The sequence below is a fragment of the Manacus candei genome, unplaced genomic scaffold (assembly GCF_025592945.1).
Source record: "Manacus candei isolate 608988 ecotype Guabito, Panama unplaced genomic scaffold, ASM2559294v1 h1tg000083l, whole genome shotgun sequence".
NCBI classification, from domain to species: domain Eukaryota; kingdom Metazoa; phylum Chordata; class Aves; order Passeriformes; family Pipridae; genus Manacus; species Manacus candei.
The window spans coordinates 65,992-78,968 of record NW_026138131.1 but is presented as its reverse complement, the minus strand read 5'-3'; the positions used below and the strand labels follow the sequence as shown (position 1 = coordinate 78,968).

At 34.7% G+C, this 12,977-nt stretch overlaps 1 protein-coding gene across 4 annotated transcripts in view; it reads left to right on the top strand.

Moving 5' to 3' along the window:
- Positions 1 to 12,977, top strand: part of LOC127481902 (dystrophin) — a 481,077-nt gene that overhangs the window by 407,948 nt on the left and 60,152 nt on the right. For all 4 annotated transcript variants that reach the window (XM_051811717.1, XM_051811718.1, XM_051811719.1 and 1 more), the window contains 5 exons: positions 3,208 to 3,353; positions 4,304 to 4,516; positions 8,255 to 8,368; positions 9,522 to 9,677; positions 12,012 to 12,182. In XM_051811717.1, the coding sequence (XP_051667677.1) occupies positions 3,208 to 3,353; positions 4,304 to 4,516; positions 8,255 to 8,368; positions 9,522 to 9,677; positions 12,012 to 12,182 (800 nt within the window). The remainder of the gene's footprint in view (positions 1 to 3,207; positions 3,354 to 4,303; positions 4,517 to 8,254; positions 8,369 to 9,521; positions 9,678 to 12,011; positions 12,183 to 12,977) is intronic.

The window sequence follows — 12,977 nt, the reverse complement described above, 5'->3', positions numbered from 1 at the left end:
TTTTCTTAAGACCTAAACTATGATTTAGCAGCATAATATTCATTGCTGTTTGATTATGAGGGAGGAAGTTTGCTTAACCTTCTTTGAATGTGCCTTCTGAGCTGAAGATACATCTTAGATGTGTGTGGGAAATTATTATTCTAATAAGTAGCATTCAAACAATTTCTTTCTTTCTTTCTTCCCCCCCCCCCCCCCATCCATCCATTTCCTCTGGTAATTATTTTTATTTAAATAAAAATCAAAAAGACAAAGCAGCCTGTGAAATGAATGTGTATGAGATAATGTCCTCTACTCTGTGGGTGACTTTATCCTTTTCCTCCATGGTAAAAATGAAAATTTTTATGGATGGGAAATAAAACCATCTTAAAAAATTTCTGTCTTTAAAAGATTTTTACTGTTACATTAGATCTTGTGAAACTGGAGAAAGGCTTCCCTGCAAGTGTTCAAGACCAGGTTGGAGGGGGCTTTGAGTAATCTAATCTAGTGGAAGGTGTCCCTGCCTATGCTGAGGGTGTTGGAACGAGATGATCCTTAAGGTTCCTTCTAAGCCAAACCATTCTATTATTCCCTTCTATTTGTTTTAAGACTTTTATAACAAACAGAATTGGAAGTGTTAAATCACTTGCAGAATATTGATTATATATTATACAAGAGTCCTCATGATTCTACTTAGGCAGTTTCTGATTAGAAATGTGGGAGAAGGGAATCACAGCTTTTATGAAGGCATCGGTATAAAGAGTTTGATGAATAGGTTCAAGTATTTGTATAACAAAATAAACAAAACAAAGTTGTGAGAAAATCAGCCTTGTTTTAAACTGCAGTTGCTACTGAAGAAATTTTTAGTGGAAATATATGAAGTTCAGTATAGTTAATTCATTTGAGGGAATAACTCTATAGATTATATTTATTGCCTTTCATAATGATGTGATGAACAGTGGGATTTCTACTGACTGCAGGAGATACACATTGAAACCTATCCAGTGTGATATGATAGTTGTTGAGATAATTGTATTCTCATTTTATTTCTGATTTGGGAAAATATTTTTGACTGAAAAATCTGGTCCCAAAAAAAGAAGATGGGAGGAAAAACAAAAAAAAACCAACAAAGTACTTTACTTACTTGGAAACCTGTTTTCACATGTTTAAATAGTTCTAGTTATTAAAAATATATCTTAACCAAATATCTATTTGAACATTATATATGCAAATTTAAGGTCTTTCTCTAAAATAAATATGCAAGTGTAAATGTATTTGCCTGTCAGTTCTCAAGGGTTGCAATGTTAGTCACACCAAAATTCATTTCCTACAAGTGGAATAGATTAATACAACAATATTTTTCCATTCTGGGATGGAAATTGTATTCTGATACTACACAGAAACATATTTGCCATTTCCCCCTGTGATATTTTTTTACAGTTCTGTCATGGGCCTGGTTTTGCTACACCTAAATGAGGTCCATGTTGGGGACATGCCGAATCTTTCTCACTACCAATTCATTTTTTCATATAATACAACAGAATCCATATTAATAGACTTTGCTTATCATGTGGGCTTTAACCCATGAACATTAGTATCACAAAGCAAATTTTAGGATAGAATAAACAGGTCTGAATGTGGATTTATGTTATTAGCATGGGAAATTTAAAGATTCCTACTGTCCAGAGAGAGGCCATAAATGGGTTAGATTAGTCATAAGATTGTTTTTTTATTTAAAGGAGAAAATAATTTAGAGAAATCAAACATTATATCACAATACCGAACTCCATTTCATATTTCTAAATAAAACTGCAGTTAAAAATTGTATAATTCTTTAACATAAACTGAAATTATATCTCCATTCATTTGCAATGATGAGTTTAAATGTATGTTCTATTCTAAAGTAGGAATTGTTTGGATTAAATGAGTCAAAGACAATATGAATCTCACTAAGGAAATAAAAAGATTTAAAATGCTATTTGATGAGATTGAATATGTTCGGGTTTGTGTTTCCAAGAATATATTACTATTACTTTCTGTGTAAAAAAAAAAAAAGTCACAAGGGAAGAGATACTTGGTAATTCTTTTCTGGTACCGTCTTTTGTAAATCCCCAGATGTATGTGATAAATCAGATCAGCCAAGACTTTTAGGAGGAAGGTATGTGATACAATGTGTATACTTCACAAGAGAGAGTTTAGATTGCCCTGATTTTAGTATGTTGTTATGATGTCTAACTGAAAATATAAGGGTTTTTTTTTTTCATATAATGTTCTGTTGATCAACTAAAAAATTCGGTTAAAATCTGAAGTACAGTCTGCAAAGCATTGCTGCATGAAAATATAAGCAAGCTTGCACTTATAAACTTTATTTGTGAGGCTTGTCAAAATTGCTTTTTGGACAGATTTGTCATTTCGCAGTACAGTTCTTTCTGAAACATCAGAGAAGATGGAGGAGGATACAGGAGATAGAAATGGGTGTAAATTTTTTGAGCTTTTATATGCTTCATTTTTCTGTGGTACAAGTTGGAAATATTTCAGTTCCAACCAACCATGCTATTTGTCTGTACATTTTTCAATGAGTATAGAAGCAACTGTTGTTGATGGCAGAGGAAATTTCTGTGCTAATGAGTTGCTGATGTGTGTGCCAGATGTTGTCTATTTACAGCAGCTGTAATGTTGGCACAATAGGCACAGTTCAATAAAATTCAACTTTATTGCAGAAGAAAGATTAATTTTCTACGCTTTTAACAGGTGTCTTAAACGGAACATTTTACTTGAACAGAAACATTGAACACACAAACATGGGCCATAAAAGGGAACGCTAGTTCTTAATATATTTCTGAAATTAGATTTTGGATTAAGTACAATGGTTTGTCAGTTGATCTCTGAACACACATATTTAAGCTAGTTGTCTTGACCATATAGGTTGTCTTGTGGTCTATATAATAAGAGAGTCAAATGACACACAACTCATGAAATGGCAGAGATATTGTAAACGTTAGACTAAGTGTCATCATTTTTCAAAATATTTCTGTTTCCACCATTTTTTTGAAAATTCTGATACTAAACATACTGAACCTGTTGCAATCTGTTGCAAAACAACCAATGACTTCAATGAAGCTTGGTCTTTTATCAAGCATCTTCTGTCAGCAAACCGAATAACGAAGCACAAAATCATTTTATTTTGTTCCTTCCTTTATTTCCTTCCTTTTTCTTCCCCATTGAATGTAGTTTGTGACAGTTTGCCTCCTGCACACTACAAAGAGACAATGAACACTGTACTTTTGTGGATCCAGCAGTCAGAAACTAAACTCTCCATGCCTCAGGTTGCAGTTGCTGAATATGAAATTATGGAGCAGAGACTCAGGGAGCTCAAGGTGAGTAATCAAGCTGTGGGAATGAATGTCTTGAGTGATAAGTTTAGAAGAACAAAACCCTCAGTTGTCATGAGCCTGCTGAAGCCTATGGATCTTGAGTAAATAATGCCCATTTGGGTTTTAGACAAGGGCTTCGGGAGGTGGTGGCTGCTTGCTTAATATATTGACTCCTAAAGTTGAAGAATATAAAGTGATGTTCACCATCGAAACTAATTTTATATGATGTTTAACATGTTAAGGTAAAGACCTTGTTTGTCCCCATGGTATATATAATATTCCTTTGATGATAGCTCTGGTATTTATATATAGATTTAGCTGATTTCATTTTCCAGTGCTAACATGGAAACAATTCTGATTTGCAAAATGCAGCATGGTCTTTGTCAGATTTTCTGTCAAATTTATAAGCAGACACGAATGCAGAACAACTTTTACCAGTGGGTACAAACCTTCCTTGTATTTCAATGTCTGATAATATTTTACTATTGAATGGCTAATGAGCATGTTGTTTGATGAGCATTCAGAAATAAAAAGTAGAATATAGGAAAAAAAATCTGGATGCAGTAAATTTGGACTGAGAATTGCAAAAGTTTGAGAAGCGATCAAAAATGTAAACCAAAGAATTGGTTCTCTAAGTTTATTGGTTTTGTCCATGTAGGGTCTGATTCTTTTGAAATCTTTAATCACTAGAGCCATAATAAATTCCCATCTCAAGTTAATGAAATGTATGTAGATCACATCTATTAGCAAGTATAACCACCTCTGGTTATATTCTCAATTCAACTAAAAAAATCTATTTTCTGGTTTGTGTGAGAAAAGCAATTCTAAACTGCTCAGTAGATTATGCCATTGCATGTTTTAGCAAAGGTGACCTACATGTCTTGGCTGTGCTTATGAAACAAAGAGAACTGCCTAACACATGAATCAGGGTACTACTTGCTTCTTATCCATAGGCTCTACAAAGTTCTCTCCAAGAGCAGCAAAAAGACCTGAACTATCTCAGCACAACTGTGGAGGATTTGTCCAGGAAAGCCCCTGCAGAAGTCAGTCAAAGATACCGATCAGAGATTGAGGTGATCCTTGGCCGCTGGAAGAAACTGTCAGCACAGCTGGTGGAACATTGTCAGAAACTTGAGGAGCGTATGACCAAACTCCAGCGATTCCAGGTTAATCAGGTTTTTTCAGCCTCAGCTAACACATGGTGGCTGGTTGCTGTGGGACTAGGATAAAACACACATTTATATACTTCCAGAAATTAACACCCAAGTGAAATATCAAAGCAGCACAAAAAATGTATTAAAATGTTTGCTTGATTTTGATTGGTCCAAGATTTTACTTTGAATTCTGATTTTGTGGCTGTTTCTACCCGTGTTGTTTCAACAGCAAAAACTCTGATTTCAGTGAAAATTGCTACTAATGTTCTTCTATTTATTTTTTCAATGCAGCTGAAGCTCTTATTCATGCATCTGAAGTAGCTGTAACCATATTGACTTTAATGAATTCACTTACATAATTAAAGTCATCTGTAATATAGTAGTATCTTGGCAGCAGTTACCAGAAAGCAGAAGTATTTCAGGTATTTAGAATGGCAGTGCTGGAACATTACACTATTTCTTCCCATTGTGGGGATCCTCTATTTATACTTATTTATAAATCACAAGTAGCAGCATTACAGGGAATATCTGAGACTTAAAAAAGTCAATTTTTAACATATTTCTCTTCTATTTTTATATGATTTCAAGGGACAAGTTTCAGAGGAATTCAGAGCAATCAGTCATAAAAACAGAGAATGTAATTTTTTTCTATAATTTTTCTCCTTGCATCCATGCAAATGGACATTTGTGTGCTCATGGGATATTGCAAAGAAAATTCTAAAGACTGATGTCCTGCATCCATACTCGAAGCTCTTTTCTCACACTGTGTTTCTTCTCAGTGTTTTGTCTCAGTATTTCTTCTTTTTACTGCATCAGATATTTCTGTCCTTGGCTTTGGTTTGTTGGTAGCAGAACATGATACATGATTATCTCCATGTTTAAACAGCAGCATGTGAACTGTAATTGTTATTTTCATCTTAATTCAGTAGAGTTGTCTGGTCAGGAATAAATTTGCTGTCAAAGTATTCTTATACTTCTTTTTTTGAAGATAAAAAAAGTAGAGAATAAAAAAATTATTTTTTTACAGTTCATCAGTTTTTAGATTATCAAAACAGACTAAAAAAGGGAGGAAACATTGTATTAATATAAAATAAACTATATATTTTATGTAAACAATTTATTATAATTTAGCTACCGAAATACCACGTTGTTCTAAATTGTAATTTTATATCTCCATTGCTTGTGTTTGAAGCTGGACATGAAATCAAGTTTAATGGTATGGTGGGATAACCTTGTCTAGCATCGAGGTGCCCCAGCTACTCTCTCATTCTCTGAAGGACAGGGGGACAAAATAGGATGGAAAAGCTCTTGGATTGACATAAAGATTGTGATAAAGGGAGATCACTTAGTAAGCTGGGCAAAACAAACACAACTTGGGGTAAATTAAAAGGCATTTGTGTGGTAAGAAACAAAGACAAAAATTAAACCAACACCTTAAACCCCCTCCCTCTTTTTCCTACTCTGCACTCCATCACTTTACTCTGGTCTCATTTTTCATCAAGGTGTGCAGGGGGATGAGGAATGGGAGGAATGGCTGTCCATACCAGCTCTACTCCACTGCTGCTCCCTCCTCACTCTTTCCCCCTGCTTCAACATGTGGGTCCTCCCAAGGGCTGCAGCCTTCAAGAAATACCTTGTGTGGACTTTTCATGGGCTGCAGTTTCCTTTAGGGCATATCCACCTGCACTGGCATGTGGTTCTCCATGGGCTGTACAGGGCAACCTGTCTCACCATGGCCTTCTCCATGGGCTGTAAGGGAATCTTTGCTCTGGCACTTGGAGTACCTCCTGTCCCTTCTTCTTCACTGACCTTGGTGTCTGCAGGGCTGTTTCTCACTTTTTATAGGGCTGTTTCTCACTTTTTTCTCTCCTCCTCCATCTGTCTGGCATTTTTGCCCTTTCTTAACTATATTATCACCGAGGCATCACTAGCTGACCATGGGGTTATCCATGTCCAGCAGTGATTCCACTGGAGGAAAATGGAACTTTCTGTGTCTGGCACAGGACAGCACCTGTCTTCTCCTCACAGATGCCACCCCTGCTGCCAAAACCTTGCCACATAGAAAAAGCAAGACACTTTGCTTGAGAAAATAAAACTTTTGCCTTTTCCCTCTGCCTCCCACCCTTCTCCCCAAATTTGGAGGTTTTCCCACTGCTCTTAAAAAGAGAAGGTCCTGAATATCATGACCATTCTCTATAAAACAGGTATTTTTAAAGCTATGTGAGCTGTTGTCGTATACCAATCTTAGCCTTTATATTTGTTCCTGAAATCTCTCTAGTACACATCCAATATAAAAATCATTGTCTTTTCAGCTTGTTGAATGACTTCTCATCCAGATTATGGTTTTAGCTGTTGCAATTTATGGAATGTGTCAGCATGGGATATGATGAAAGAGTCAATAAACAAAATGCATTTACAGTCTGATTCAAAATGCAGGTGATACATTTGATCTTCATTGGTCGCTGGGGACTAATCTCTTTTTAAGTAAATCCCATCAGATCTATATTTTACCACATTAATGAACTATACCTTAAGTATTCTTGTAAAGGTATTAAAGTTTCATCATCAAATATGATTCTGAACTATTTTTACTGTTGAATAATGGAATGCACAGTAGACATTTCAACAGTGCTTTGGTAATTGCCATTCTGAAGTATACTGATAATTTCTGTATGATCATTTTCACTGAATCAATTCATTTTCCATAGTAGCCTGTTGCTTTTAAATATATCAATCACATTAGGTAAATGTTCCCTTTGGTTACCTGTCTTGTAATATTTACTAAGGCATATCTGTATATATTTCAAGACACAGTCTGTATTTTAATGAAATGTCCTTTTCTGTGCTTTATTTCTGCTTTGCCTTCAGCATGTAGTATCAATACATATTTCACTGTTGATGAAAACAGTTTGATGAGAAAATGCATTAGAATTAACCTTCAAAATTTTTGCCATACATAATTTTTATTTTAATATGTACATCTAATTGTTTTCCTTAGGTGGCATTTTAAGGTAATTTTAAGTTACATTTTTTAAATCTCATTCTACCTCTCAAGTTATTAGATTATGTAACATTGCCTGGGACTGGTAGCATTCTCTCTTTCTAAGTGTTTGATGTACAGCTTTTTTTATTAACTGCAAGACTTAATTGAAGACTCTGGAAATAGTATTACTATCCTAGTGCTAGAAAAAGCAACTGAGAATTCCTGAAATGACTCATTGAGTCATTATATGATTTTAGTTTCTGAAGTGAATCTGTTTCAGTTACATTGGTTTTTTTTCATTCTAAATAGTAAGGGCATTTTTCTCTGTTGTGTTCTGGCAGAAAAATAGGCAATATAGCCTACAACTTCTAAAAGAAGTCTGAAGTTTAAATAGAAGCACAGAATATTTGATAGGTGAGACTGAATTAAATGCCAAATATGAGTAATCTGAAGCAATATAAGGACCCAATGAACAAGTATGCAGTCTCTAAACACAAATGATATCTAGAAGGTATAAACTTGAGAGCCATAAAGTTGCCTGCTTGTAGACACATTAAACTTGGACAGAAATGGTCAAAGTGCAGCCTGAAGTGTTGATGACAGTCCAAGATAAAATTGGTTTGCTTGTTTGCTCTGCTTGTATTTTTCCAACAGTTCAATAATCTTGAAATTACATTGTGATGAGTTTTAGTTGTAGTGCCAGGATGAATTACACTCTTTCCAGTCGGGTTTTGTGTGATGCAATGAAATGCCTTTTTAATAAACAGAATGACACTAAAACACTGAAGAAGTGGATGGCTGAAGTGGATGTTTTTCTGAAGGAAGAGTGGCCTGCCCTTGGAGATTCAGAAGCACTGGAAAAGCAACTTGAGCAATGTACAGTGAGTATTACCTGCCTGCTTGGCAAATATTCAATTCCTCTATGTGAACCTGGCTTATGCAGAAGTTGCACAAAAGATTAGTCTTCCTAAAAATAAATTCATGTTGTAAGGGGGTTGTCTTCTGCAGCGTATTTCAACTTCTTTCATTTCCTGGGTTTGAAGGAAAATTCAGTTAAAAACTTGGAATTTTTAGTATCAGGAGGAGGCACAGAGTGACAGTGTCGTTATAGAAGGAACAACACATTGAAGAGTACTTGCAGCAAATAATGTTAGTACCCTCTGAAGTCAAATTTTTTTTACTTTGCTGAGTTTAAAGGCATAGCATATTTATTTTTTAAGCTGCATAACCTGTGCCAGATGATCTTTTTCTGTATCTCTTACTCACACATGATTTACAAACTTTTCTAACTGAAAAGTTCTTAAGGAACTTGCAAGAATTGTAAATTATATCCATTCTTTTTTCACTAAGCTTACAAGTTCCAGGATTTTATCCCAGCAGAGTTTTAAAGCATTGTGAAGTATTGATACTTCCATCACAGGGTTTACAAATTCTTTTGTCTCTCCCAACAGAGTATGTAAGTGCAGTGAATCTTGTAATCCATGATGGTCCCTGTCCATATGTTCAGTGGAATTTACAAGTTCTGTAAATGTTCTGGCAGGATGTGTAAATATTATGAAACATACACAGTGATCTTGCAGAACTGCAAGCTCCTCAGACATTCTCCTAGCCATTATTAAACAAGAATTATCATCATTTTTCACTTTTATGATGGAATACTCTTTCAGAAATGTGAATAGAAGATCTAGGCATTTTTCGTGTTTTCAACCAAAACCAGGGAGGCGTTGTAAAAAATACAACATATGTAATCTAACATTATATATGCGGGTTTTTTCAGTACATACCTAAAATTTAAAAATTAAATAATACGTATCTTACAAATGAATTTTGTTTGGTATAGCATAGCTCATCACATAAGAGCTGCTCATTATTTTTTAAATTATTTTCATAGGTAGATCTGTTGATTGTGCTCATTTGATTGGAGAACTGGACCACAGATTTGACAGAATCCGATGTAGCCGTGTTTTCGTAGGGATAACTGTATCTGAAAATTTGTGTGAATGGCACTTACCTAATCTTCTACTATTCTTTTAGGCTTTAGTAAATGATATCCAGACAATCCAGCCCAGTTTGAACAGCGTTAATGAGGTTGGGAAGAAAATGAAGACTGAAGCAGAGCCAGAATTTGCTTCCAGAATAGAATCAGAACTGAAGGATCTCAATGCTCAGTGGGAACACATTTGCCAACAGGTATCAAGTCTCCTGCTGTGACTGGTTCTTTTTAGATTAAATATCAGGTTTCTCATTGTCAGAATCTGTCCTTCTATGCATATCCAGTAGACGTGAAACTGAGTTTAGACATATTTGGTTCACATTAATTAAACTTACATTTAGGAATTTAGCATGCAGTAGTATATGTGAAGTATATTCATTTAAATTATAGAACAATATCTTACTATTTTTATAACAAAGTTGCATACTACTATCTTAGATCTTAGAAGCAATGTAATTTATGGCTCCTAAAAAATTAGATTTTTGAAAGTTTTTTTTAGGCATTTACCAAAAAAATCAAGTTCTGTATTTAGTTCTGTGTTGCTGTAATCACATGTCATTACTCCAGATGAAATAAGACAGTAAAACAGTGAAGAGTTCAGAATTCAATAACTTGGAATTTAGAGTACATACACATACACGTGTATAAATTGTTCTCCAGTAGTCACATGAATTTGAGAGAAAGGAGCATAACAGGAAAGGATGGTTCTTTTATTTTAATTAAAGACATTATTAATAAATAATTTTACAGTATCAGGAAACTAAAAATTGCTATTATTTAATTGATGGCATTTGGATTCTTATTCTTTATGGTAGTTGAAAGGAAATGTCTTTCATGTTGTATTACTTTTAAATTTTTCCTACCTGCTTATTCTCTTGTCTACCTTTTTAATGTATATTTGTGGAAGAGTAAAACTGTTACCTTTTAAGGTGGTCTAATATTTTCTAAAATTATTATTATTCACTTTACGTGTGAAAAGCAGTTTCTATTTTTCTAATAAACATAGTTATAAAAAATTGACCTTTGAAATCTGTGAGACATTTTAGTGATGCAGTTCTGTAGTCTTTCCCCTTTAACTACTATGGGGTATTTAATAGCTTATTTTTGTGATATTAATAATTTACACTTGTCTCACAGAAACTTAATATTGCCTTATGCATTTAGAAGTCTGTCACAGTTTTCTTCTGAATTCCCTGAAAATCTACCTGTAATGATTTCATTCAATACACAGCACAAATTATTGCCTCTTGGTGGGCACTTCTAACACAACTTCTTCTGTATAGCTATTAAAATATATGAGTAATAAAAATAAAAATCAGTTTTGTCTGTGGGGAAATCCTTCTTGAAAGGATTTGGAAAAGTCAGTTTGAGTTGATATGCATGCAGTTAACACGACTGTCAGAGCTGACAATTGACATTCACATAGTCTTTTCAGGTGATGAGAGATTACCCTGTCTTCTGGTACTGTGACAGAGGAGGAGGCAATTTTGCAGGGCCACATACAGTTCTGCTTTTATACTTGCTGATTGTTACTCTGTTTTGTTCTGTAAAACAACATTTTCGTAGAACAGCATTTATGTTAAACAGGCAGTCCTCAAGGATGAGTAACAAACAAATAAACACCAGCAATTAAGATCAAATACTAAGAGAATTCCTCCTCATATTACTGAAAATAATGTTTATTGAAGCAGCACCAAAAAACAGGATATTGGAGCCATCAGCTCTGAAGGTCCAACTCTGAAAGTGGCACCAGTGCAACTTACTGCTTTTGTTGTAAACTTAATTCTGTTGAAAGATGGTAAATGGATCAGTCAGTTAGGGACAATTTTGATAAGCTGATGCACAATTTGTAGTCTTAGAGAATGGTTTGGAATGGAAGGGATCTAAATTATCATTTAGTTCTCTTTTTATATATGATCTATATGACCCCTGTATAGTGATTGGCAAAGGATTTATCAATAGTATTTTCCCCTTTAAGATAAATAGTTTCTTCTACTAAGAGATTGTTTTTTTTTACTTACCTATTTTTAGGATATGCCCTTTTCTGGGACATCTATTAATGACTTCTGAAGAAAGATATGCACATTTCTTTATTCTCTAGTAAGTTGCATTCAAACTAGTTAGAAGGTCATCTGATTTCATAGCTCAAGAGCCTCTGGTTTCATCCTTGGATGCACTTTCAAAGTCTCCCATAGTTATTCTTTTTACATCTTTCAGAAGGTAGTCCCTGGATGATGTTTGTTTTCCGGATTTGCTTTCTGATAACATCAGCATATGGTGTAGATTCTTGTTCTAGTATCGTTAAAAACTCATTCTGGACAGCAGTGGTTCACTAAAAAAAGGGAAGTATACACATGTGTAATACTTTCTTGATTACCTGTTATTAATATCTATCTAATTACTCATTAACATTTTCCTAAGTGCAACAATGTTATTAGTATGGGATTTAATTTAGTTCTTTTCAGGCTAAAATATTGTCAAGTTTGTACAGTAGCTTTGCTTCAAGTACCATGTAATCTTTTTTCTTAAAGGCCTATGCTAAGAAGGCTGCATTAAAAGGTGGTTTGGATAAAACTGTGAGTCTCAGAAAGGATTTGTCAGAGATGCATGAGTGGATAACACAAGCTGAGGAAGAATATCTGGAAAGAGATTTTGAGTATAAAACACCTGAAGAATTGCAGAGAGCTGTTGAGGAGCTGAAGGTAAAAATTAACTAATTCCTTGAGCTGTGATTAAAGTTCTTTTTGAAGCTTTCATTGTAAAGAAAGGAGGGTTTTATATAGAACCCCTGTTATGGATTTTCTAGTAGATATTCTGTACCCAGATGAAGTACAGCTGTGTTCAGACTGTGACACCTTGAGCTATGGAAATAACCAGATCATTTGCCATGCATCCCTTCACCTGCTCCTGATGATATTTTCCCCAAAGGATTGCAGCCACCTTTCCTCTCACACAACAGAGGAAATCTGGATCAGAATTCCTTGTTCATCCTGCATCCCATTCCTACCCACAGCTAGGAAAGCTGAAAGTCAAGAGCAACCTAGTAAACTTCTTCTGGCAATGGTAGCCTGATCCCAATTATTCTGGTTCATCAACTTCCTCAGACCCAGAGAGAAAGTTGCCAGGGATATGGTTTTGGTTTAATGTTTTCGGGCCAGGGAGCTCTCATTATAAATTCTTGTGAAGACTTGTACACACTGATGACACTGTGTATACATCACTACATTTCCAGTAGTGATATGATTCCAGTCACAGACATGAGTAAGTACTCAGAGGAAACAATGAGAGATATGAAAATCTTATTAATGAGACTGCATAGCAAGGGAGAAAATAGCAAAAGTGTGAAATATATACTAGAGAAAAACTATTTTCTCAATTTATCTTTAAATGTAAGTTAATGACAGTGAGTAGGAGAGAAAAATCATTCAGGAATATTTTCCTTTTTTTCTGCCTTGCTTGTGATTTTACCTTTAAGTCTGGGTACATGAATTTGTTGT